The sequence below is a fragment of the Heteronotia binoei genome, chromosome 1, assembly GCF_032191835.1.
Source record: "Heteronotia binoei isolate CCM8104 ecotype False Entrance Well chromosome 1, APGP_CSIRO_Hbin_v1, whole genome shotgun sequence".
NCBI lineage: Eukaryota > Metazoa > Chordata > Lepidosauria > Squamata > Gekkonidae > Heteronotia > Heteronotia binoei.
In genome coordinates this window covers 247675756-247701044 of record NC_083223.1, presented here as the reverse complement: position 1 = coordinate 247701044, position 25289 = coordinate 247675756, and the positions used below count along the sequence as shown (strand labels likewise).

The window sequence follows — 25289 nt, the reverse complement described above, 5'->3', positions numbered from 1 at the left end:
CCTGGCTATCCAGGTGAGAGCATATCAGTACATACTTAAGGAGACAGCACAACAGTTTTAAAAAAAGTCGTGTTTCTTTATTCAATAATTATAATTGGAGCTGAGTCCAGCCATTACACAGGGTAGGCACAAGGGTTGTAAAAAGGGGTCACCGTTCTCTTCCTCAAGAAACCGTTACTTCACTGCTTCTTTCTATCAACAGTGCCATGCAGGGCATGTCCTCCTTTTCCTCTAAAATGGTCCTGTGTAATTGGTGGTAGGGAGGAAAGCCAGGTTTTGGCCCCTTGGTGGCAGGCAGAGCCACAGCTGCTCTGCAGTGGCTAGATGAGGCAGCCCAAGCTGTGAGGCGTGAGCAGCGCAGGAAGCGGATTGGCTGGTGCTGCAGTGAGGCGGCGGCCCGAGGGAGGGAGTGTGCATGGCTTCTCCGGGTATGACAGACACTGATAAATAACAGAAAGGGCCTTTCCCTCCTCACACCCAACCCCAGGATGGGTTGGATGGCTGCACTTCTGCCTCTCCTCCCTTACCTCTGGAGCAGAAGGGCTGAAGTAGCTGAGAGAGAAGGATGCTGGTTTTGGTGCTCTTGCTCTCCTCACTTCACACAGCTGCACTGGCAGAGTATTGGGAATGGCAGAGTCTCTGCATGTTTTTATGCTATGTGGGTGGGAAGGGGGAGATACGTGGCAGTTCCAATGAGAGGCCCTAGAAGGGCAGGAGAATCCGGCAGTGCAGTGACGCCTTCCCTTTTTCTTGGGGCTTCTGCTCCCCAGCTGTAGGCCTGAACATTGGGCTGCTGGAAGCTCCCACGGGCCTGCAGCTTACAAGCCAGAAGAAAGGAGGTCATTCGGGTCAGCAAACCAAGAGGTTCCTCTTTGGTCCCTTTCTAGGCTGAGCTGAGGGCCTCTTCTGCCTAGATCCCCTCTGCCTCCTCATAGAGCAAGGCTCCGCTGAAGACAGTAAGCGGTTCATCTGGAGAGCGGGCCAGCTGGCCAGAAACCAGATCCACACAGAGGGTCTCGCCAGCTTCCATGGGGACAACGAGGGTGAAGACTGCCAGGGCACCCGTGCTTGGCTGGCTTTCGGCCACCGGCTTGTTCTCTAGGCCTTCAGGCTGGTATCCGGCTGAGTCGCTGCGGGCAATCACCTGATTGGAGCGGGACAGCACCGCCTCGATCTTCTCACCTCTGTGCCCCGTCAGGATGGCACTGACCAGATAGCGACCAGAAACAGGAGCCGTGAAGATCCCTATGGGGACAAGAGGTGAGGAGAATCCCCAAGACAAAGAGGCAGGGATTAATGGGGTTTTTGTTGTTGTTGTTCCAATGCTGGGGGTCAGAGCCATTGTTGTGCCTTCCAAAACTGCCTGCATCCCCATTAAGATGAGCACCTTGCTTCCAACTGGAGACTGGTTTGGGATGACGGGGTGGTGGAAAGTGACTTATAGCAACTATCAGGATTAGGGTTGCCAATCCCCAGCTGGGGGCAGGGGATCCCCCGGTTTGGAGACCCTCCCCCCGTTTCAGGGTCATCAGAAAGCGGGGGGAGGGGAGGGAAATGTCTGCTGGGAACTCTGTTATTCCCTGTGGAGATTTATTTCCATAGAAAATCATGGAGAATTGATCTGCGGGTATCTGGGGCTCTGGCGGGGCTGTTTTTTGGGGTAGATGCACCAAATTTTCAGTATAGCATCTAGTGCTTCTCCCCAAAATACCCCCCAAGTTTCAAAAATATTGGACCAGGGGGTCCAATTCTATGAGCCCCAAAAGAAGGTGCCCCTATCCTTCATTATTTCCTATGGAAGAAAGGAATTGAAAAGGTGTGCCGTCCCTTTAAATGTGATGGCTAGAACTCCCTTTGGAGTTCAATTATGCTTGTCACAGCCTTGAACTTGGCTCCACCCCTAATGTCACCTGTCTCCACCCCCAAAGTCTCCTGGCTCCACCCCCAAAGTCCCCAGATATGTCTAGATTTGGACTTGGCAACCCTAATCAGGATCCTGGGCCTAGTAAGGCCTGCAGGCTCCAGATAAGCCTGCCTAGGAGTTACAAAAGAGCCTACATGTCCCAGGATCCTTTCTGTTCCTCTGGGTAGCAAGGTTTGTGGAGGGAAACTGGCCCAGAGAGGGGTAGGGCCTGAGAGAAGAGCATAAAATGGCCAAGCCCAGGTGAGGGGGGGTGTTCTTTTCCTGAAAGGTTGAGCTGGAGGGAGGTTGTGGGCTAGAGAGCTTGCAGCAGGGGGAAAGATCCCTCATCCAAGGCAAGGGGTGAGTGGTGGTTATTAGAGTAGGGACTGTATAGTTAAAACACATCAGGGCTTTTGTTTCTTTGCACCAACTTTTACTGTTTTCATAATTCTTTTAGCACTATATCACTCATTATTTGAGCACTGTAAATAAACTGCTGTTATACTCCTTGGATCCTCACATCTTCTTGGTCACAGTTAAGAGATATTTCTTAATAAGGAAGACAAGGGTGGTTGGGTGCTCTGGGCCTCCATACAAACCCTTACCAGAGTGGTGACAGCCAGTAGAACGCCCTGCTAGGCCCGGCTGTGTGACAGCAACCCTGTTGGATTTTCAAGGCAAAAGATGTTCCAGAGGTGGTTTGCCATTGCCTGTCTCTGCATAGCAACTCTGGTTTTACTTGGTGGTCTTGAAGAGGGACCCCTGAATAATTAATGACCACCTCTATAAAATAATAATAATTGAAAATATGGTTGTGCCTTCAGAAGAGAATGTCTGATGCAACATTTAAAAGTAACTGTTAGAGGCCACAGCCCAAATGGGTGTGAATCCAAGGTTGTAAAGTAGAGAAGAGAGGCCCCTCTGAGGAAGCTTCTGCTAAACTGATAACGGATGAAGGCATAGAGACAGCGGGGTGGAAAAATACAGGAAGGTGGGGCATTTGAATAGATAAGGGGGAGGTTTGTCTGCTTGCTTTGGGTTGTGAATAAAAACGGTCTGAAGGCTGACGATTTTAATTTAGTTAATTTAGTATTTTTGTTCATACATGTAAATGCGGGTTGAGAAGACTGAGGTTTTGGAAGGTATAACCTTTCCAAATTTTGATGGAGCCAAGTTAGCTTTGCCGGACTTGGTGAACAACTCGGGAATAAGGTAAAAGCTGCTCTTTTTCTGGAAAAGGAAGTCAGTGAAATAGCCAAGGGTACTTTTTCATAAATTAAAAACCACATTTAGAGTCAGTTGACTGGCCACACTGATCCACAGCAATCAGGAGGCTAGACTACTGTAACACACTCCATGCTGGGCTACCTTGAAGAATACTTGGAAGCTTCAGCTGGTGCAAAATACTGCTGCTCAACCAATTTTTTGGTGCTGCACTGGTTGCCCACTTTAACACTGGTTCTTACCTTTAAAGCTTTTCATGGCCTGCAGCCCTCATATCTGCAAGACTGCCTCTCCCAGCATACTCCTTGGCAACAGCTGCAATCTGACAATGAAGGCCTACAGTGGGTTCTGACCTACAGGTAAGTTTGGTCCTCAGTTGCCTTGTTTTAAAATCTGGACTGTATATTATAAATCTCTTGTCTTTTTGTTTTGTGTGCTTACTGTAAGCTGCCTCAGGTCCTTTGGAAGAGAGGTGGGATAGAAATGTTTTCAAGAAACAAATTTCTCTTGAACCCTAGGACTCAAGGAGTCTCTGAAACATTACTAAATGACAAGAGCCTTAAGATTTTCTCCAGTAGTTCAGTGCTTTGGAATCAAAGCTGCCACTTCCTCAAAAATTAAAACAGAAGAGTGGGGATACATGTGTGACCTCCATGCCATTCTCTCTTCAACCCACTTTCCCCTCCCCACTGACCTGAGCCAGGGTCATAAAAGTTGCCGTCGTTCACCAGCACTCTGTCAAAGGGGATGGTTCCAGCCTCCACGTGCCGGGAGGTTAACGCTGCAGCAAAGGAGACTTGGGGTATCCTTCCGGCTGGACCTGGCAGCCCTGCAAAGAGATAAGGGAGGATTAATTGGCTTCCTGGAGGTACTCTTCCAGCTGTCCCCAAGTAATCAGAGTGTGCTAGCCACCAAGCCACTTCACGTCTCTTGGTGGTGACTCAGTCTTAAGAGGCTCATTTGGAGGTGCTCCATTACTGAGCCACAGACTCACTCTCCCCACGCACAAGGGAGCTATCCTTTCATTGACCTGTTCACCAAGCTTAACGAGCAAAGAAAAAAAGAATAACAGAATTCCAGGCCCGAGTTCCGTACAAAGCTGACACAAGCTCTCAAGCTGTGTTTTCAAATGAAAGATACTTTTATCAGAACCCTGCAGTTTCTGAGTAAGGCATTTCTTTTTTAAAAACAACTCGGGCTCTAAGCCTTCAAATGGCAAATTACTCAGCTCAAAAGCAATGGGGGTTAATTTTATGGGGGGAGGGATTTTGATCTGTGGGCTGAGTGATACAGGCAGCCGAGTTTTTCTCTTGAGGCTATTTTGATTCTGGTACAGTACTGTAAGATATTTTTTTTTAAATAGAATGATTAAAGAAGGCCAATTCGTCTTCTCACAAGCAGCCTGAGTCTAAATTCATCTTCTTGCTTCCCTGAATACTGCAAAGCAGAACCTATGTTCAGGAGACGGGTGATTTAAATATTATATTCAATGAATTGTAGCAAAATGATCAAGTGGAAAGCAGAATGTATGGCAGTGATTGTCAGCTGGGGAAATGCAATCCACAGTTGTCACATGACAGATTCTCCGCCACCCACCCTGTCTGCAAGATTTTGCCTATCTAGATTTCACACTTGTATTCTTCCCCCAGCCAAGAGCTCAAGATCACATACATGGTGTTCCACTCCTCTCATCTGCCCAAATCACAGCCCTGTAAGGGCTGAGAGAGTTACAGACCCACAATCCTGCAGTGAGCTTGATGCTGGAGCAGGGATTTGTACACTGGTTTCCCCTGACCCAAGCTCAGCATTATTTTGCACTGCTTCTGTGTTCTTTTTCTTATGCGTACAGAAACAGAGGAGAAGAGACAAAGTTAAATGCATTAAAGCCCAGAAAGGCCACCATCAAATCCAGGTCAGTTCAGCCCAGCCCTTTCATTCCAGATTCCCGACATAGGAACACATGGCTGTGCCGGATCTTTACCTTGCTCTCCAGGGAGACCTGCAAGAGAAAAAATGGATTTCTATAAGCATGTGGAGAGTGTCTTAAGAGATATCCCATGGATGGGATGACATGCACCTCTCTTATGCTACTGGCCCCTTCTTATCCCAGAACATATATAAAAGAAGAAAAAGACCGTATTTTTATACCTGAATCAGACTAACTGAATCAGAGTCTCAAATCAGCTTATAATCTCCTTTCCTTTCCCCTCCCCACAACAGAAACCCTGCGGTAGGTGGAGCTGAGAGAGCTCTAACAGGAACTGCTCTTGACAGGACCAGCTCTGTGAGAACTTTATTTATTTATTTATTTATTTATGATTTATATCCCGCCCTTCCCACAAGTGGCTCAGGGCGGTTCCCAACAAATAGTCATACATAAAATTAAACAAGTATTTAAATATATAAACAATTAAAACATTTAAAACAGTTAAAACCTTAAAACCATTAAACATTACAAAAATATGTATAACAGGAGTCTGGCAAAGCTACATTTAGTTTCTCATCTCAGCTAGGTGTAGGCTAGCCGGAAGAGGGTTGTCTTACAGGCCCTGCGGAACTGAACAAGGTTCCGCAGGCCCCTCACCTACTCCGGCAGCTGATTCCACCATGTAGGGGCCATAACAGAGAAGGCCCTGTCCCTAGTGGATTTTAGGTGGGCTTCTTTTGGCCCAGGGATAGCGAGAAGATTTTGGGTTCCCAATCTCAGTACTCTCTGGGGAACGTGTGGGGAGAGACGGTCCTTCAGATAGGCAGGTCCCAGGCCATATAGGGCTTTAAAGGTAATGACCAGCACCTTGTACCGAACTCGGTACATCACTGGAAGCCAGTGCAGAGTCCGAAGACCCGGCTGAATGTGTCCCCATCTTGGGAGTCCCAATAGCAGCTGGGCCGCGGCATTCTGCACCAGCTGCAATTTCCGAGTTCGGCACAGGGGCAGCCCCATGTAGAGGGCATTGCAGTAGTCCAACCTCGAGGTGACCGTAGCATGGATCACTGTTGCTAGGTCGTCGCGATCCAGGAAGGGGGCCAGCTGCCTTGCCCGCCTAAGATGAAAAAACGCGGACTTGGCAGTGGCTGCTATCTGAGCCTCCATCTTTAAGGAAGGCTCCAATAGCACCCCCAGGCTTTTGACCCTGTCCGCCGCCATCAGCGGCGCACCGTCAAAAACTGGCAGGGGGATTCCCCCCCCCCCGGTCCCCGACGACCCAAGCAAAGGACCTCTGTCTTCGCATGATTTAGTCTCAGTCCACTCAGTCTGAGCCACTCAGCCACGGCCTTGTAGCTGACTTGAGGTCACATCAGCAAGTGGATGTGGAGGAGTGGGGAATCTAACCTGGTTCTCCCAGATAAGAGTCCGCACACTTAACCACAACACCAAACTGGCTCTTTACACAATCACCCTCATGGGAAAGGTTAGGGGAGATGCTGCTTAGCTTTGACATGTTCCCAGAGGAAAGAGAAAGTGTTTACAGTTGGTCATGCAACTCAGTTGGTGAACAGGAGATGAGGAAAACCAAGGCTGATGGTGAAGCGTTCCAAGAGAACCCCCACAAACTGGTGAATGCGCAAAAATTTGGCAAATGAAGTTCAGTGTTGGTAAGTGATAAACACTGGGACAAAAAATCTGGATTTCAAGTATAGGCTGATGGGGTCTGAACTTGTTGAGACTGAGAGAGGAAAAGATCCTGGATTTGTAGTGCATTGCAGCGGTGAAAAGGCACTCTATGTTAGAGATTATTAGGAAAGGGACCGAGAATAAAATAGCCAATATTGTAAGGCCCTTGTACAGATCTACGGTGCAGCCGCATTTGGAATACTGTGTACAGTTCTGGTCACCTTATGTCAAAAAGGACATTGCAGAGCTGGGAAAAGTGCAGAGGAAAGCAACCAAGATGATTAGGGGGTTGGGGCACCTTCCCTATGACGAAAGCCTGAAGAGCCTGTGATTTTAAAGTTTAGAAAAGAGACAACTAAGGGGGGACATGATGTGGGTTTATAAAACTATGCATTGGGTGGAGAGAGTCAATGAAGAGAAATTTTTCTCCCTCTCCCAACATATTAGAACTTGAGGGCATCTAATGAAGCTGATGAGCACTAGGTTGACGACAGACAAAAGAACATACTACTTTACATCAGGATTGAATAAAATGTGGAATTGGCTGTCTGAGGATGTAGTGATGGCCACAGGAATAAACTGCTTTAAAAGGGGGTTAAATAGATTCACGGAGGATAAGTCCATCAATGGCCATGGTGAATGAGGGGGCACTAAACCTCTGAACCTCAGAGCCAGGAGGCCTCAGCCTCTATGCCCTGTTGTTGGCTGTCCAGAGGAACTGGTTGGCCACTGTGTGAGTCAGGATGCTGGACTAGATAGACCACTGGTCTGACCAGCAGGGCTCTTTGTATATTCTTATGAGGTTATGCAGCTGCCATTTGCCTCTTCTAGGCAACCTCCCCAGCCCAGGAAGGGCAGGAGGCTCCACCTTTACTTGGGCAGACAATTTTGGAATGCTGCTCAAGCCATAGTTTTCTCCCCTGCAGGCAGGCAGCAGCTGCAAGGAACTAATTTTCCAAGCATGTAAGCACCAAGCTGCAGTGCAACCCCCCCCCCCCCCCTCAATTCTTCCTGAACTGAAATGGCATTACCAAATTGTGCAGTTTTCTAGTGGGGTAAATAATCCCCCAAGGCTGGGAAAACAGAAAGGAAACTGAAGCTCCTTCCCATCCCAATCTGACTCTGATGGCACTTAAAAACTTAGTTCCTTGCAAATGTTATCTGGCTTTGGGGAAAGTGAGTCAGGTCAGGGGAACCCAGACCTGACTCAATAAAAAGGGCAACATCTGGTTTGATCCTTACTGTTTATTTGGTTAACTTCTGGGAGCTGCAGCCCAAAAGGGCCTTCCAGCTTCTCTGTTGCGCCATCTAGACTGGGGAAGAGATCATCTCCTGCATCTCACCATCCTCTGCAAATTGGGGTGAGGGTTAATTATTTTGGGAAGCTCCCAAACCCTTTATAACTGGTACCCATGCAGCGTGTGCTGTAGGCAGGAAGGGAAAGGAGGAATTTAGGGGCAGAAATGCTTCTGAGAGCACTTTCTAAGCCATTCACACCTGACCAGCTCCTCACCTGGGGGACCCACGGGGCCAGTCTTTCCATCCTTGCCAGGAGACCCAACTGGACCTGGGAGACCTGGTCTGCCTATGGGACCGTCTCGTCCTGGGAGTCCTGGAGGTCCTGAAAACAAATAAGGAAGTTAGAATTCCAGCCAGCATTTCCAGCTCGGAGAGCCAGGACCATGCCCAGACCCAGGGGTGGAATTCTAGCAGGAGCTGCTTTGCATATTAGGCCACACATCCCTGATGTAGCCAATCCTCCAAGAGCTTATTGTAAGCTCTGGAGGATTGGCTACATCAGGGGTATGTGGCCTAATATGCAAAGGAGCTCCTGCTAGAATTCCACCCCTGCCCAGCCCAGCTCTTTCCAGCCCAAGACTGGCAGCTGTAGGCCCTGCTCCATCCTACTTGTCCTCTGTACCTGTCAAGTCCTGAAGCGTGAGGCCATGCAGTTGACCCTGCAGGGTCTGGAGGGATCCATTCAGGGTGCTGAGGCGGCGATGGATGGTGCCCAGGTGGCTGCCATGTATCTTATCCAGCAGGGCCCCATGGTTGCGTAGGGTCCCGTTCACTTCATGGAGGCAGCTCCACAAAGCTGACATGTGCTTGTCAAGCCCCTCCTTGATCTTACGCAGGCTGCCGGACACGTCGTCCAGCCGTTCGCAGGTGCCCTCGAGTTTTGTCAGCCGCTCCGCCAGACCCCCAGAAGCTCGCCGGCAGTCTGACGCCTCCACTTGCAGAGTGCCACCAAACTGGTGGATCTCGCGGCCCAGCACCTGGAAACGCTCTTCACTTTCGCTGACGTGCTCTGTCACCTCCTGCTGCACACGGTTGATCTCTTCGATGATGTGGTCTTTGGTGGTCCCCAGCTCGTGGATGTCTGTCTGGTGCTTCTCCACTGTGGCCTGCAGCCCTGCCAGCGTCTCATTCAGGGCACTGAACCCCAGGATCACCTCAGACAGCTCACCCTGTAAGGATTTGAGATGGATGCTGGAGCTGCCGCCAATCACACTGAAGCCATCCAGGGGCTTAGTGGTATCCATCTCCTCTTTGTCCAGGTCTGGCCTCCTCCCCATAGGCTGGCAGGCTGCCTGACAGGCCTCCACTTGCTCCCTGAGCAGCCCCATCTCCCCTTTCAGCTCAGAGCAAGTCTGGCTGCAGTGGTCGCCTTCCAATCCCTTGATCTCTTTCTCCAGCTTCTCCAGGCGTTTGTTAGTCCGGTTGGAATAGAGCACCAGGTCTGGCGGCCCGGCGCTCATGGAGATCACCAGCCTGTTCTCTAGCTCCCCAATTTCCCCAGCCAACTTGCCAAGGGCTTCTGTGTTGGCTCCCACCAGGCCCCGCAAGTTCTGCAGCTTGCCAGAAACATCCAGCTGGTGGATGGAAGAGCCCAGTAACCGCAGCTGTGCCTCATTGTCCAGCACTCGGCGTCCCAGGTCACTCAAGATGCTGCTAATTTGGGAGTCCTGGGTACCGGCTGGGGTGCAGATCTGAGTGCAGGTGTGCACCGCCCCACGCACTCGATCCAGAGCCCCTTGTTGCTGCAGGATACTGTCCTTGAGTCCCCCCATGTCCCGTGACAGGTTGGCCAGGGCCCGGTTGACCTGGTTCTGGAAGTCGTTGAGGCGGGAGAAGACAAAATCCAGCTGCCCCTCGGCCCTGCGGACCCGCTCATCGGCTCCTTCCAACATGACCTGCAGATCCATAAAATGCTCCTCCAGGCTGCGCTGCGTGGTGTTGACGCGACTCTCCATCTCAGACATGCGCCTGTCCACGCTCCAGGGAGGAGGAAGGGACGATGGCCTCTGGCCGCCTCCGTGCTCATTCAACACAGCAACAGAGTCCGAGAGGCCATCCAGGCGGTGCTCCAGCCCATTCAACCGGTCTTCCAGCTGGTGGCAGCAGTCCTTGGGCAGCTGCCGAGCAAGGTTGCTCACGTGCTGCTGGATGGCGTTCATGGCTTCACGATTTCGCTGGTCCATGGAGGTGACCAGCTTCTCCAGGGCTCTCATGCGCTCCCGGTCTTCCTCCTGCTGTCGCCGCAGTCCTTCGACACCCGTAAGGCAGGACACGCATGATTCCTGCAAGCGCTGTTCGACTTCCCTTAGGACCTCCCCACGGACGTCTGCTCCACCGCCTCCAGGGCTCTGACCATTCTCATGGCTGGAGATGCGGTTGTCAAGGCGTTGCAGATGACGCTGGATCTCATTGAGGGTCTCTTTCATCTCCGGGTGCGCGGCTGCATCTGCGGGCTGCTTGCCATTCAAAGAGGACTCTACTGCCTTGCGTATGTCTTCCGCGAGCTTAGTGTTGCTGTCCTGTATGGTGGACTGCAGGTCATGCAGTTGCTTGGTGAGGCTCTGCACTTTCTCTTCCAGCTGCTGCACCTTCTCTGAGTTCCTTTGCCCTGGCAGAAGAAAATAAGAAATAAGAAGCCTCATTGGGTACTGGTGGAAAGTGCTAAGTCACAGCTGACCTACAGTGCCTCTGCAGGGTTTTCAAGGCAAGAGATGAACAGAGGTAGTTTGTCATTGCCTGCCTCTGTGTAGCAGCCCTGGAACAAGCAGGAGCTGTACAAAAGAGACGGTCACCACTTGTCCCCGGATGGAACCAGGCTGCTGGCGCTTAAAATCAAAAAGGTGGCAGAGCAGTTTTTAAACTAAATCTTGGGGGAAAGCCGACAGGAGATGAAATGTCTCTGATTTGGGAGGACTCGTCTCAAAGAGATGAAGGGTTGGCTGCTATTTTTCTACCGGATAACGGATCAGATGGTGATGGTGACAAACAGTATGGACTGTCTGCCAGAGTCTCAAGGAGGCAGGAGGAAGGTGGCGGGCCTAGCTTGCCTGGGAAATTATAGATGTTTGTATGCAAATGCTAGAAGTGTTCGAAGTAAAATTGGTGAATTGGAATGGTTAGTGTTGGGAGAAAACATAGACATTGTGGGAATTTCAGAAACTTGGTGGAATGAGGAGAATCAGTGGGATATGGTGATTCCTGGATATAAGTTATATCGGAAGAATAGGGAGGGAAGGGTTGGAGGTGGGGTGGCTCTGTATGTCAGAGAGGATATTCAGTCCAGTAAGACTGAGGTCAGAGAATTAGATTCCCTTTTAGAAATGCTTTAACTATGGGAGTTTGTTATCGCCCACCAAATCAAAAGAGAGAGGATGATTATAATATGATGGAACGCTTAAAGATAGTGGCTAAACGTAAAAACTGTGTCGTAATAGGTGATTTTAACTACCCACAGATTGATTGGGTCAATATGCGTTCTGGTCGAGAGAAAGAGATTGAGTTTCTTGATGCTCTCAATGACTGTGCTATGGAGAAGATCGTCTCAGAACCTACCAGCGGTGGGGTGATCCTGGATTTGGTCCTAAGTAATGCCCAAGACTTGGTGAGAGACGTAAAAGTGATTGCGCCGCTTGGGAGCAGTGACCATAATGTTATTGATTTCACCGTTTGTATAAATAGGGAGTTGCACAAAAGACCGCCACAACCACGTTTAACTTTAAAAGGGGTAAATTCTCTGAGATGAGGAGGCATGTGAGGAGGAAACTGAAAGGAAAGGTAAATACGGTCAAAACCCTTGGGGAAGCTTGGAGACTATTTAAAACTATAATCCTAGAAGCTCAGATAAAATACATACCACAAGTTAGGAAAGGCACAAACAGGCATAAGAAAAGGCCTGCATGGTTAACAAACAAAGTAATGGAAGCTGTAAAAGGTAAGAAGGACTCCTTTGAGCGGTGGAAAGCCAGTCCAAGTGAGATTAATAAAAGGGAACACATTCTGTGGCAAATCAAATGCAAGACTGTGATCAGGCAGGCAAAAAGGGACTATGAGGAGCATATTGCAAAAAACATAAAGACCAACAATCAAAATTTCTTCAAATATATTAGAAGTGGGAAACCAGCCAGGGAGGCAGTGGGGCCCTTGGATGACCATGGGGTAAAAGGATTACTGAAGGAGGATAGGGAAATGGCTGAGAAGCTGAATGCATTTTTTGCCTCCGTCTTCACTGTGGAAGATGAGAACTTTTTGCCTGCCCCAGAACCACTAATTTTGGAAGGGGTGTTGAAAGACCTGAGTCAGATTGAGGTGACAAAAGAGAAGGTCCTACAACTGATAGATGAATTAAAAACTAATAAGTCACCGGGTCCGGATGGCATACATCCGAGAGTTCTGAAAGAACTCAAAGTTGAACTTGTGGATCTTCTAACAAAAATCTGTAATCTTTCATTGAAATCTGCCTCCGTTCCCGAGGACTGGAAGGTAGCAAATATCACCCCCATCTTTAAAAAGGGTTGCAGAGGAGATTTGGGAAATTACAGGCCAGTCAATCTGACTTCAATACCGGGAAAGTTGGTAGAAACCATTATCAAGGACAGAATGAGTAGGCACATTGATGAACACGGGTTATTGAGGAAGACTCCGCATGGGTTCTGTAAGGGAAGATCTTGCCTCACTAACCTGTTACATTTCTTTGAGGGGGTGAACAAACATGTGGACAAAGGAGACCTGATAGATGTTGTTTACCTTGACTTCCAGAAAGCTTTTGATAAAGTTCCTCATCAAAGGCTCCTTAGAAAACTTGAGAGTCATGGAGTAAAAGGACAGGTCCTCTTGTGGATCAAAAACTGGCTGAGCAATAGGAAGCAGAGAGTGAGTATAAATGGGCAGTCTTCACAGTGGAGGACGGTAAGCAGTGGGGTGCCGCAGGGCTCGGTACTGGGTCCCATGCTCTTTAACTTGTTCATAAATGATTTAGAGTTGGGAGTGAGCAGTGAAGTGGCCAAGTTTGCGGATGACACTAAATTGTTCAGGGTGGTGAGAACCAGAGAGGATTGTGAGGCACTCCAAAGGGATCTGTTGAGGCTGGGTGAGTGGGCGTCAACATGGCAGATGCGGTTCAATGTGGCCAAGTGCAAAGTAATGCACATTGGGGCCAAGAATCCCAGCTACAAATACAAGTTGATGGGGTGTGAACTGGCAGAGACTGACCAAGAGAGAGATCTTGGGGTCGTGGTAGATAACTCACTGAAAATGTCAAGACAGTGTGCATTTGCAATAAAAAAGGCCAACGCCATGCTGGGAATTATTAGGAAGGGAATTGAAAACAAATCAGCCGGTATCATAATGCCCTTGTATAAATTGATGGTGCGGTCTCATTTGAAGTACTGTGTGCAGTTCTGGTCGCGCACCTCAAAAAGGATATTATAGCATTGGAGAAAGTCCAGAAAAGGGCAACTAGAATGATTAAAGGGCTGGAACACTTTCCCTATGAAGAAAGGTTGAAACGCTTGGGACTCTTTAGCTTGGAGAAACATCGACTGCGGGGTGACATGATAGAGGTTTACAAGATAATGCATGGGATGGAGAAAGTAGAGAAAGAAGTACTTTTCTCCCTTTCTCACAATACAAGAATTCGTGGGCATTCGATGAAATTGCTGAGCAGACAGGTTAAAATGGATAAAAGGAAGTGTATATATATATAATTTTTTTTTGGCCACTGTGTGACACAGAGTGTTGGACTGGATGGGCCATTGGCCTGATCCAACATGGTTTCTCTTATGTTCTTATGCTTCTCTCTGACTTGTCAGCTTGGTGACACTGAGCTCTTAATTATCTCAGCTTTTATGGATGTGAATTAGTTGTGGTTCTACTGTCACTGTTTAGTATGGAATTGCCATTATTTGTTTGCACAACCCACACAATGACGTTGTCAACGGTTTATGCTCTTCTGCATGGATTTATCAAATCCTTCTTTCAAGTCTAAATCAGGGCTCCAAGCCTAAATTTCCCCAGAACCAGCAGTTATGCACTACCAACATCGTAGGCTGGTCAGAGGCAGTTGACTGTGGGGTAGTTGTTTGAGAGGGGCACACTAGGATTTGGAAGACCCAGGGTTCTTCCTGAACAAGGCCAGCCCCCTCCCTTCCACCACACTCCGCCCCCCCCCCCAAGATTGCCGCGACCAGGCAGGGCCCTACCGGCTTCAAGGCAGCTGTGCGTTTTTTGAAGCCAGTGCTGGAGGAAGTTTTGCTCCCCCTCACTTCTGGTTCCATAAAGGAGGGGGGAGATGGTTCCTCCAGCGCTGGCTTCAAAAAACATGCGGCTGCCTCTAAACCAGTAGGGCCCAGTCTCTTTGCAGTGAGCTTCGGGGGGGGGGGGGCGCACATGACGGAGCGTGGCACAGCAGAGGAAGGGTGAGAGCTGGCACGGGGGGGGGGGGTGCTCAGGGGCAGAGCGCATTTCTCCCTTCATGCCCTTTTCACAGTACCTTCTCCACCCAGGCCGCTGAGTGTGTTGCTGAAGCCAGACAAGTTGGGTCGGCCGGGCTGTGGTCGTGGCCGGGTGGTGGTGAGCGGTGTCCCCCCTTCGGCACAGTCATCCCCTGTGTAACCAGGGCAGCAACGCCACTCCATGTCGGACACTGTTTTGTAGGCCACCTTGTAGCGGGGGCGCATGAAACTCCGGTACCTGCCAGGTGGGAGAACGGGAAGCAGCTTGTATTTGTGCACAGGGGAAAGAAGCAAATGATCCTGTTACTCTTGATGAGGTTTTTCCACTAGACTGGGTGAGCTGGCCTTGCGTGCTTGTGTTTGAACTGCCATCAAGTCACAGAGGCCTTTGGGGTGACCCCTTAGAGTTTCAAAGGCAAGAAACATTCAGAGGTGTGGTTTGCCTTTGCCTGCCTCTATGGAACAACCCTGGGTTTCCTTGCTGGTCTCCCATCCAAGTACTAACCAGGGCTGATCCTGCTAAGCTTTTGGGATCTGATGAGAGCAGACTAGCCTGGGCATCCAGCTCAGGGCCTTGATCCCAAACAAAAACACCCAACTAGACATAGGAAACCACAGAAGTACTCATAAACACCCAACTGCAGCCTCTACTGCCATCTTATTCCCTACACTCAGAGCTCCGTGATAGTAAGCCTGAAGAATCAGTCCAGAAGAAAGATGGACTGGACTTAGCCACTTGCCCAGGGAAATCAGTTTAGCCCCATACACACACACACACACACATAAAAGTAGTCCCCTGTGCAAGCACCAAGTCGTTACCAACCCATGGGGTGATCATATCAGGATGTTTTCTTGGCAGACTTTTTACAGGGTGGTTTCCATTGCCTTCCCCAGTCAGCTACACTTTTGCCCCAGCAAACTGGGTACTCGTTTTACTGACCTTGGACAGATGGAAGGCTGAGTCAACCTTGAGCCGGCTTCCTGAATCCAGCTTCTGCAGGGATCGAACTCAGGTCATGAGCAGAGATTGGACTGCAGTACTGCAGCTTATCATTCTGCGCCACAGGGCTTCTTCCTTATCCCCTTATAGTCCCCTCTTAAGCTGGCCTCACATGATTTTCTGGTCAATAACTGCTGACCAGGCAGAATTGTTAAAATTAATGAAGAGGCTCTAAGCTGCCTGAACAAATTACTCCAGAACCTCTGGATCACAGCACAGAACCTATCCTTTAAGCCTTGTCCTCCTCTTACAGAATCAGCACCGTGGAGAGGACCAGAAGTGCCTCCAACCACTGGCAACCAGCAGCTCTTGCAGTGCTGGGGATCCCCACAAGGGGGAAGCCAGTTCCTTTCCCCCAGGCATGGCCCAGCTGGATCCTGCAATTTCCCAGAAGCAGTACAGTTAATGGTTTGGGCAGGTGCCAGGCAGTAGCCACAGGCATCCAGCCTCTCCTCCTCAGCTGCCCACGGAGGTTGTGACCCTGAGCCCCACCCAGCCCAGCCGGGCAGCTTGTGGCAATGCTCCCCTCCATCCCTGTAGTGTGGCAATCACCCTCTGCTGCCCTGCTGGTGCCCCCTGTCTCTTGAAGCACTTTGATCCAGTTCAGTGCAGTTCCAATTCTGCTTGCTCCTGTGTTTTTACAGAACAGCATCTCATGTTAGTACCCAGGCCCCTTTCTTCTGCCTACCCCACACTCACGTGACAGCACGGGGACACTGGAGTTGCCCCCAGACACATGGCTGGTAGTCCGGCTTCACGTAGGTGTCAACACCATCCTCCACCACGCAGCTCACGGTACGCGTCACCACATAGGCACACCAGTTCCTTCAAGGGAGGGAGAGAATAATATGGTGTTGAAGCAGAATGGTTTGTGGACAAGACTGTCTTGCTTGAATAGAGGAAGTTGCCGTGTACTGAGTCAGACCACTTATCTATTAAGGTCAGGATTGCCTACTTTAATTGGCAGCGGCTCTCCAGGTTCTCAGGCAGAAGCTCTTCTCATTACTACCAAATCCTTTGAGCTTAAGATGATGGGATTGGACCTGGAACCTTCTGCATGCAAAACAGATGCTCTGCCACTCAGCTATAGCACATCCTGCTCTGGCACATAGACTGAGCCCAGTGTCCCACCTTTTTCCAGTTTCCAAGCTCTGAAGGTGCCCAAATTCATGGTCAAGAAGATGGCACAAAATGTTGGCGACTGGGATGAAAAGCAGTCAGGGCTTGGCTCCAGAACATGTCATCCACTTCTCTCTCCTCTTGTGGATCAAAGAGGTCAGGTCCTCTTGTGGATCAAAAACTGGCTGAGTAATAGGAAGCAGAGACTGAGTATAAATGGGCAGTCTTCACAGTGAAGGACGGTAAGCAGTGGGGTGCCGCAGGGCTCGATACTGGGTCCCATGCTCTTTAACTTGTTCATAAATGATTTAGAGTTGGGAGTGAGCAGTGAAGTGGCCAAATTTGCGGATGACACTAAATTGTTCAGGGTGGTGAGAACCAGAGAGGATTGTGAGGAACTCCAAAGGGATCTGTTGAGGCTGGGTGAGTGGGCGTCAACGTGGCAGATGCGGTTCAATGTGGCCAAGTGCAAAGTAATGCACATTGGGGCCAAGAATCCCAGCTACTAATATAAGTTGATGGGGTGTGAACTGGCAGAGACTGACCATGAGAGAGATCTTGGGGTCGTGGTAGATAATTCACTGAAAATGTCAAGACAGTGTGTGTTTGCAATAAAAAAGGCCAACGCCATGCTGGGAATTATTAGGAAGGGAATTGAAAACATATCAGCCAGTATCATAATGCCCTTGTATAAATCAATGGTGCGGTCTCATTTGGAGTACTGTGTGCAGTTCTGGTCGCCGCACCTCAAAAAGGATATTATAGCATTGGAGAAAGTTCAGAAAAGGGCAACTAAAATGATTAAAGGGCTGGAACACCTTCCCTATGAAGAAAGGTTGAAACGCTTAGGGCTCTTTAGCTTGGAGAAACGTCGACTGAGGGGTGACATGATAGAGGTTTACAAGATAATGCATGGGATGGAGAAAGTAGAGAAAGAAGTACTTTTCTTCCTTTCTCACAATACAAGAACTCGTGGGCATTCGATGAAATTGCTGAGCAGACAGGTTAAAATGGATAAAAGGAAGTACTTCTTCACCCAAAGGGTGATTAACATGTGGAATTCACTGCCACAGGAGGTGGTGGCGGCCACAACATGGCCACCTTCAAGAGGGGGTTAGATAAAAATATGGAGCAGAGGTCCATCAGTGGCTATTAGCCACAGTGTGTGTGTATATATATATATTTGGCCGCTGTGTGACACAGAATGTTGGACTGGATGGGCCATTGGCCTGATCTAACATGGCTTCTCTTATGTTCTCTCTTGCTTCCTTCTGCATCACCGCTTGCTTTGCCAGGCTTGCTCAATAGCACAGGAGCTACAGAGCAAAGCCTCTATTTTCTCCAATGGCTGACCAGAACATGAAGCAGCTTATGTACAAAAGCTCACAATTCCCAGCCGTTTTCATGTTTTCCCCTGGGGCTTAGGCTCAAAGTATTGACCATGAGATTTCTGTAATGAATGTCAATAAATCAAAAGTAGGTTCGCAACTTACACCTGAACAACACCTGAAAAGCATACTCAAGATTGCTACAGCACAGACATTGCCTCCAGATTTTCATGCAATAATTCAAAGCAAGAGGTGTCAGTTATCAGAAACTGTTAAACAAAATATTGCAAGAGTGCTAATATTTTAAGTTTTTAAAAAATATTTGTGTTTCTCTGCCCTTTATAAAGCTTATCTCCGCTACATGGCATTATATCTGGCCCACATAACAAATGAGTTTGGCACAGCCCTGAATAGAGTATATTCTGTAACCCCCACCATTACAGGGTAGGTGGCTGAACTTTCAGATGCACAGCTGTTGTTTTGAGGCAGGTAGAAGCCCTCTCTGTTCAAAGTTTAACCCCAGGCTAAAGGGTTATCACTCAGAGGCTGACACACCTACTCAAAAACCAAGGAAAAGAAAACAGGCCTAGTATTGCCCCATGCTGGTGTCAACAACTCATTTCTGGTCCCCAAATACTTCTGTGCCTCCCTAGTTGCTTGACCTGCCACTACATTTAGAGTCTGGCAATCAAAGTGGTCATTTCTAAAGCTGATCTGCTGGAGAGAAAACACCAGCACTTCCTTGTAAAAACTCCCTGCCTCACCCCGAATCCTGTCTTTCTTTATAGCATTCCTTGCTATAAGCAAGGTCCAGAATTACAGCCAGGCCAAACTTCTGGGAAATGGAGTGTTCCTTTTATTGCATCCCAATTTAAAATAATCACATAAGAATGCAACCTTTTGCATCTCAATGGCCTCATCAGTAACTCATTATAACTGTATGATCATTTCTTCCTGTAAGTGAGGGGGAAAAGTGATGTCATGAACCCAGGGCCCTGGCTGGGAATCCCTGCTTCTCATTTTTTAGCAAAAAATAAAAAATCACAAGAGACACCTCCATGGGAGGAGCTACAGCCAGTGCATCTATCTATAGGCAAAATCTGGGCCCTTCATCTGGGGCAAGGCAGTTTCTTCAACAGGGCTTCAATTCTTTAGCATGAAAAGGATGCCTTACTATAGTCTTGAAGGGAATTGCAAGCTTGCACATGAGGAAGCAAGATCTGTTAAGAGGCACGTAATTCACTGTGGTACAGCAATAAAGAAATACTGGTACAGCAGTAAATAAACAGTGGGTTATACTCAAATATAAAGAACAAAACATGCCCCCTCCCAATTCCTTTTGAAGACAGTATTGAAGACTACCTTGATTTAAAAAGGTTTTAATTTAACTGCAGTTTGTTGCGATGTCTGAAGCTGGAATCTTCACTGGAGTTTAGAAGTGCAACAACAGCAGTGCCTAAACCAGCTTGAAGTTAGCTCTTCTATTGCAGATAGCATTGCCAGCTTTAGGCTGAGAAATATCTAGAGATTTTGGGGGTGGAGCATGAAAAGGGAGGGATTTGGGGAAGGGAGAGACCTCATTGTTATATGCTACCATAGAGTCCACATTCCAAAGCAGTCATTTTATCCACTTTCACCTGGAGATCACTTATAATCCAAGGAGATCTCCAGCCACCACCTGGGCCTCTCTACCATCTGGAGGTTGGCAACCCTAACTGCACACCAAAGGGCTACCCTCTGAAACTTAAAACCAAAACGATCCAGGGAGGAGGAAGGGAGAGATTGCAGAGCCTAAAAATAAATCAGGTTCATTCTCGTCACAAACTCTGGTATGTTTGCATTGTCTAAATACAACCAAAGAGTCCTATAGCATCTTAACAACTCGGGTTTGTGATACTTTCAGCTTTGGTGGGCTCCAGGCTGCAAAAATGTGTGCCTAATAAATCTACAATTCTCTAAGGTGCTACAAAATTATGCTCAAAAGGAATATTTGCACACCATGGAAAGCAATGCATTTCTCAAACCACTTTCTATTATCTTGCAAAATCTACTTCCTGGCATCAACCTAACTACTTCCTGGCATCAGCCTAATATTAAGAGAACTAGGAACAATGTGTCAAGGTTTTAAAAAAATCTGTTTTGGTACCTGAGAGACCCTTTGGTCCTCACCTCCTTTCCAAATTGCCTCCTGATAATGATTCAACTAATTCTGGACCAAGATAAATTTGGGTTGTGCTGGATCTATGGAGGTACCAAATTTTCACTTTAGTAACATAAGATGCCAGAAAGGGCTTAAGCCCTTAAGGTGTGCTCATTGTTAGTCTTTGGGAAACTGACTATTTAGGTTGGCAGACACCTAAGAAGAAAGTACTTCTTCACCCAAAGGGTGATTAACATGTGGAATTCCACAGGAGGTGGCGGCGGCTACAAGCATAGCCAGCTTCAAGAGGAGATTGGATAAAAATATGGAGCAGAGGTCCATCAGTGGCTATTAGCCACAGTGTGTATATATAGATATCTATATAATTTTTTTTGGGCCACTGTGTGACACAGAGTGTTGGACTGGATGGGCCCTTGGCCTGATCCAACATGGCTTCTCTTATGTTCTTAAGAAACCCCAAGCAACAATAATGTTATATCCTTTTTTAGGACCAACTAAAACATCCTGCTGTATTTGCTGGCCTTAACAAAAGATATTAAACTACTGCTGTTTTGGGAAATGTTTTAATTCTATTGTCCTGGTACACCTTCCTGTAATCTCAGCTTAAGAAGGCTTTGTTTTGAGTGGCTCAGAAAGCCCTGCAACCAGATGAAAGCATGGTGGGTTGCCCACATCAGTTTTTCAGATGACTGCAACAAAAGTAATGCAGAGACATCCCCCATCCGTTTTTTTGGAATGGATGGTAGTTTGTGGGGGGGCGGGATACATGGGTAGCCACTGAACTCTGTAAAAGACATTCCTGAGGCTGTTGCCAACTTCTGTTCCCCACACAGGTAGTGGCTGATCACAGTTCAGTGCTGGTGGGCCTGGGGTGATTATGTCAGGAAATCCCTTTCATCTCTACCTAGCTGGTTTCCCATGGGGGTCTGGGAACCTTTGATCAAGACGTAACTCAGTCAGGAGGCCACAGCTGGGAACAAGCCAGTCCAAAGCCGCCTCCAGCCATTCCTGGTTAAGACTGGTCTGAGCTAGCAAACAAGCCTCCCTGAACTGGTTAATCATTGTCCTGTTGACCTCCTGACCTTTCCAGTTGCACAGGAAATCCCAGGGATCAGCCCCAAATTGTTTTTTTCAGTCTGCTCAACTCTGGAATGTCCTAGATAACAGAGGGCAACCTCTGTGCATGTGCAGTGTGTCTTTCCTACAGCACTGGCTCTTCACAAGCAGCTTCCCCCTCCAACTCAAACACATCTGGGCTTCTAAACAGAGGGTGAGGCGTTTCCATTCCAAACAAATTTCAGACCGGCCAGCACCTCTCTCTCATTATGGATCTTTAAAACACAGCCTTTTGTGATTGCAGTAAACAGGGCTGTGTTCCATTGGAAATTTCATGCACACTGTTTAAAACACATCCGCTTAACAAAGTTTTAAGACCTGAATTCTATTTTTATTCCAGCTGCTATTTTAAACTTGTGCATGGATTCTTTTTGCTGTATCATTTTTTCCCCTGGCTAATGACAGCTGGGGATTTTAATTTTTGAAAGCGGCTTGGAGGAGTGGGACTATGGCTGAAAAGAGGTCTATTCATCAAATCAAGTAGGGAGCCTGTAAAAAAAAAAAACCATTCGCAGATGGGGGCAGTGTCCCATGCTGCAGACCACTTCATATTCCTGTTTTGGTTCAGGCTGTTCCCTGAGCCCTTTCTTTCCCCCATCACAAGGTAGTGTTGCTGCTGATGTCGCTGCAGCTCAGAGAGACAGACTTCCAATGTGCTACCCTCCCAGTTTGGATGACAAACCACCTCCTGGGCCTCCCTTCCTCTACCCCAGGCCTGGCATCCATCCAAACCCCTTCGGCCTTTACTTCTGCTTTCTCCTGTTTCTCTCCTACTCCACCAACAAAGGAGTCTGATATGACCAGCTAGGGGTTAACCCCCACTCGCAGTTTCCACAAAAAGTCTCCCCCACATCCAACTGCCTCCTCTCCTTCTTGCTCACAGTCTAAAAATCCCATCTGATGTTCCGGAAACCCTGCTGGTTTGATCCCAGCCCACACAAGGCACAGAGAGCCACAGTGCCCTCAGTCCCAGCCCCATTACTGACAGTCCCCTAATTTACTCAGGCATTGAAAACCAGGCCCACACAGCCCTGCTTGGACAACCTCCCCCCCCCCCATCTCCTGGTTTTGTGAATGTTCCACCAACCCCAAAACAGTTAAGATCAAAGGAGGGGATTGAGAGATGGGCATATAGTCTGACTCAGGGATGGCACAAGGACAGGTTTTAAACCACACCGGCCTAATCCTTCCATGTCATCCACTTCTCTTAGAAGAGAGACCTGTTGCCATGACAACCCTTGGACGCAGGTTCCCATCCCAATATCCGAGCCTGTGAATAAAGCAGTCCGGATATCCATTCCAGGTGATCTGTCACGATTGCCCGGTTTAAGATTTAAACCCATTAATGAGATGGGGCCTTCTTGAATTTAAGGAATGAACAATTTTAAACTTGGATATATTTAAATGAATTATTGAGCAGATAAGCAGATAGCAACCCCCTTGTGCCCATCCCCCACCTCCCAATTTCCTCGCTAGCAGTAGCAGCTGGGTCTCCCCTTGTTATTAGGCTTCGCCACAGTGGGATTTTGCTCCTGGGTTCCTCTTGCCAGAGGGGAGGTTCCTGTCCTACACCTTCCAATTCTCTTCACTCTTTCTTGTGGAAGTCCAGATAATGGGATATACTGGTCTTAATCCTGCCATTTTCTCTCTGACAATGGCCCACACTGCCCAGCCCAGCCCAGCCACCCTGCCACATTGCCCTGCTGGCTCACTTACCTGTGGCGGCTGGCCACCCGCGCCCCGTTGGGTGCTTGAGATGTGCCTTGGAGTTGCGTATACGACAGACCGGTCCCAGTGTATAGGCTATACCTGGGAGGGTAATTCATGCCCCAGGCCTGCCTAGCCAGCAGGCCCCACCAGATACAGAGCCACACTGGGGCCACAGGAATGGCCATCCCTAGTTCTCAGCGTCTGGTCCCTGAGGTCCGTCGTCAGCCGTGCATGGTGTGGACCTTCATGCCACCCCACAGAGCCAGAGATGCTGCCAGGAGCAAGAACCCTCTTTTCCTTTTCCCTGAAGTCTTCGCCCGTCGCCAGGCAGGCGGAGAGGGCTTTGCACAGTCGCTCTCTCCACACACTCTGACAGCTTTGCAAACTTCCCAGAGCTGGCTTGCTCACTCCCCCCTGACTTCCTGCCTGGCAGCTCTGGGCCCCAGCTCCATGCTCCCCCCGCCAGCCTTCCCCATCCTGGGTTTCCCCTACTCCCTGCCCCACCACTGGCTCCCTCACCCCTGGGCTGGCCTTGGCCCTTCGTACACCCCCCCCCCAGCCAGCCTCTACGAAGGGATTTTCTGCAACTTCAGTTCCTGCTTCACTGCCTCCTCCCCCCCCCCCCCCCCATGCCGGGTTCGCACTGCTCACATCTGCTTCTCGTTACAGTCAGGACGGGAACAGTCAAGAAGGGGGGAAGCGAACAGGAATGGGAAAGCGAGAGGGGCTGGGCCCTGAGCCAATGCAGCCCATGGGAGTCGACATGACACAGCTACTGAGCAAGGCTCTTGCCCTGGGGTAGCTGGCCACGTAGCCACTAAACAGGGACACACACAGGACACAGGAGAAGGAGCACCCTCCTGTATCCTTGGCTCTGCCCCCCATCTCCCACCCCCTCTCCCTCCTCCTCCCCATGACTGATAAACCTATAAATGTGATAAGATCCACGGGCCACGTTTCTGCCCCAGCCTCTGACGACATTAGCCAGGAGAGTTGCCAGCAAGCGGTTTGTCTGTCTGAGCTGTCTCACCAGAGGATGGATTTGCGCGCGACTCCACCAGTGAAACAGGGAACTCTTTGTTTCAGGGAAGGCAAAGCTCGTCCCCTCCTCATTTCCGTGGGCCGAGATCGCTTGGTGATCTCTTTTATCCTAACCGATCCCTTGCTGCTCCGTGGCACATCTCACCTGCTTCCTTTCTGTGCCTACAAATCCCCGCCATCCCACGCTGTGTTTCCTGTGCAGCCAAGCCCCCCAGGGACCCCAGAACTGCCAAAACCTCAGTGTGGGGTTAGGTTTGCTGACCACAGGGCAATGAGATGCAGTGCAGCAACCCACAAGGGACCTCTGTGGTTCTGGTGAGGGAAGGGAGACTGTGGTGAGGATTAATTACACGACACATCTCAGAACTTCTGGAAATTTGCTATCCATCTTTCTGTTGTGCCAATCTTCCCTCTGCCCCCATTTTGTTGCTAAATGCCTGCTCCTTGTCCATCACTGTTTGCTAAAAAATAATAAAGAGAAAGGTGCAAAGGCTGTGTTCTCCGACATGGAAGTCTGTACCTGCTAATCCCTAGTTCATGGAGGTTAGCTGTGGTTAATCAGCGCTAGAGCCCCTTCGTACGTGCTCAGAGACACTCCTCTAGTTTCCCTTGAACCTGGGTAGGATCCCAATGCTGAAAATGGGCTTTGAGCTCCAACTGAAGTCTTAGAAATTAAGCAGAGGGCTTCCCACCATTCTGCCTCCACACACCCTTGATCTATTCCTTTTAACCTGAACGTGTGGGAGTGTTGCCAGCTTATTGGTGTGGGAGGGAAGCCTGGGTTGTTTCTTTTTTCTTTTTTGAGCTGGATCCAGGCATGCAGGGGCCAAGGTCTTCCTCCTTCAGTCGGATTTCTTTAGTTGTATACCTCAAGTGTTTGCCCCTGTCTCTATGCTGGACTCATCAAGAACTGCCCAGCTCCAAAGGAGACTGAAGTTGGTTAGTTCCAACCCCGTAACTGCTCAGTCCCCTGTCCCCTACTGGGATACAGTGGTGTTAAAAACATACGAACGTAAGAAAAGCCATGTTGGATCAGGCCAATGGCCCATCCAGTCCAACACTCTGTGACACACAGTGGCAAAAAAACCCCCCAGCTGCCATCAGAAGGTCCATCAGTGGGGTCAGGAGACTAGAAGCCCTCCCACTGTTTCCCCCCTCCCCCAGCACTAAGAATACAGAGCATCATTGCCCCACGAATGTTCTAGGACCGGAGGGACTTGGGTTCAGCCTTGAAGCTTCATCTACCTCATAGGGTGGCTGTAAGTAGGGAGAGAAACTACCTTTCACTTCCTGGAGAAAGGTTAGGATAAAAATGTGATATGT

The 25289-nt window shown here is 49.0% G+C and overlaps 2 protein-coding genes across 2 annotated transcripts in view; one reads left to right on the top strand and one right to left on the bottom strand.

The window, feature by feature from the left end:
* The window catches only part of LOC132580290 (cGMP-dependent protein kinase 2-like), a 185941-nt gene that overhangs the window by 53620 nt on the left and 107032 nt on the right, over positions 1-25289 (top strand). The gene's annotated exons all lie outside the window — the stretch shown is intronic.
* EMILIN1 (elastin microfibril interfacer 1) lies at positions 56-23445 on the bottom strand. The gene is made up of 8 exons (XM_060250959.1): positions 22932-23445; positions 16191-16316; positions 14530-14729; positions 8665-10650; positions 8257-8364; positions 5109-5126; positions 3822-3956; positions 56-1245 (listed from the first exon to the last, which is right to left on the bottom strand). The coding sequence occupies exons 1-8, from the start codon at positions 23108-23110 to the stop codon at positions 911-913; spliced, it is 3087 nt and encodes a 1028-aa protein (XP_060106942.1). The 5' UTR covers positions 23111-23445; the 3' UTR covers positions 56-910.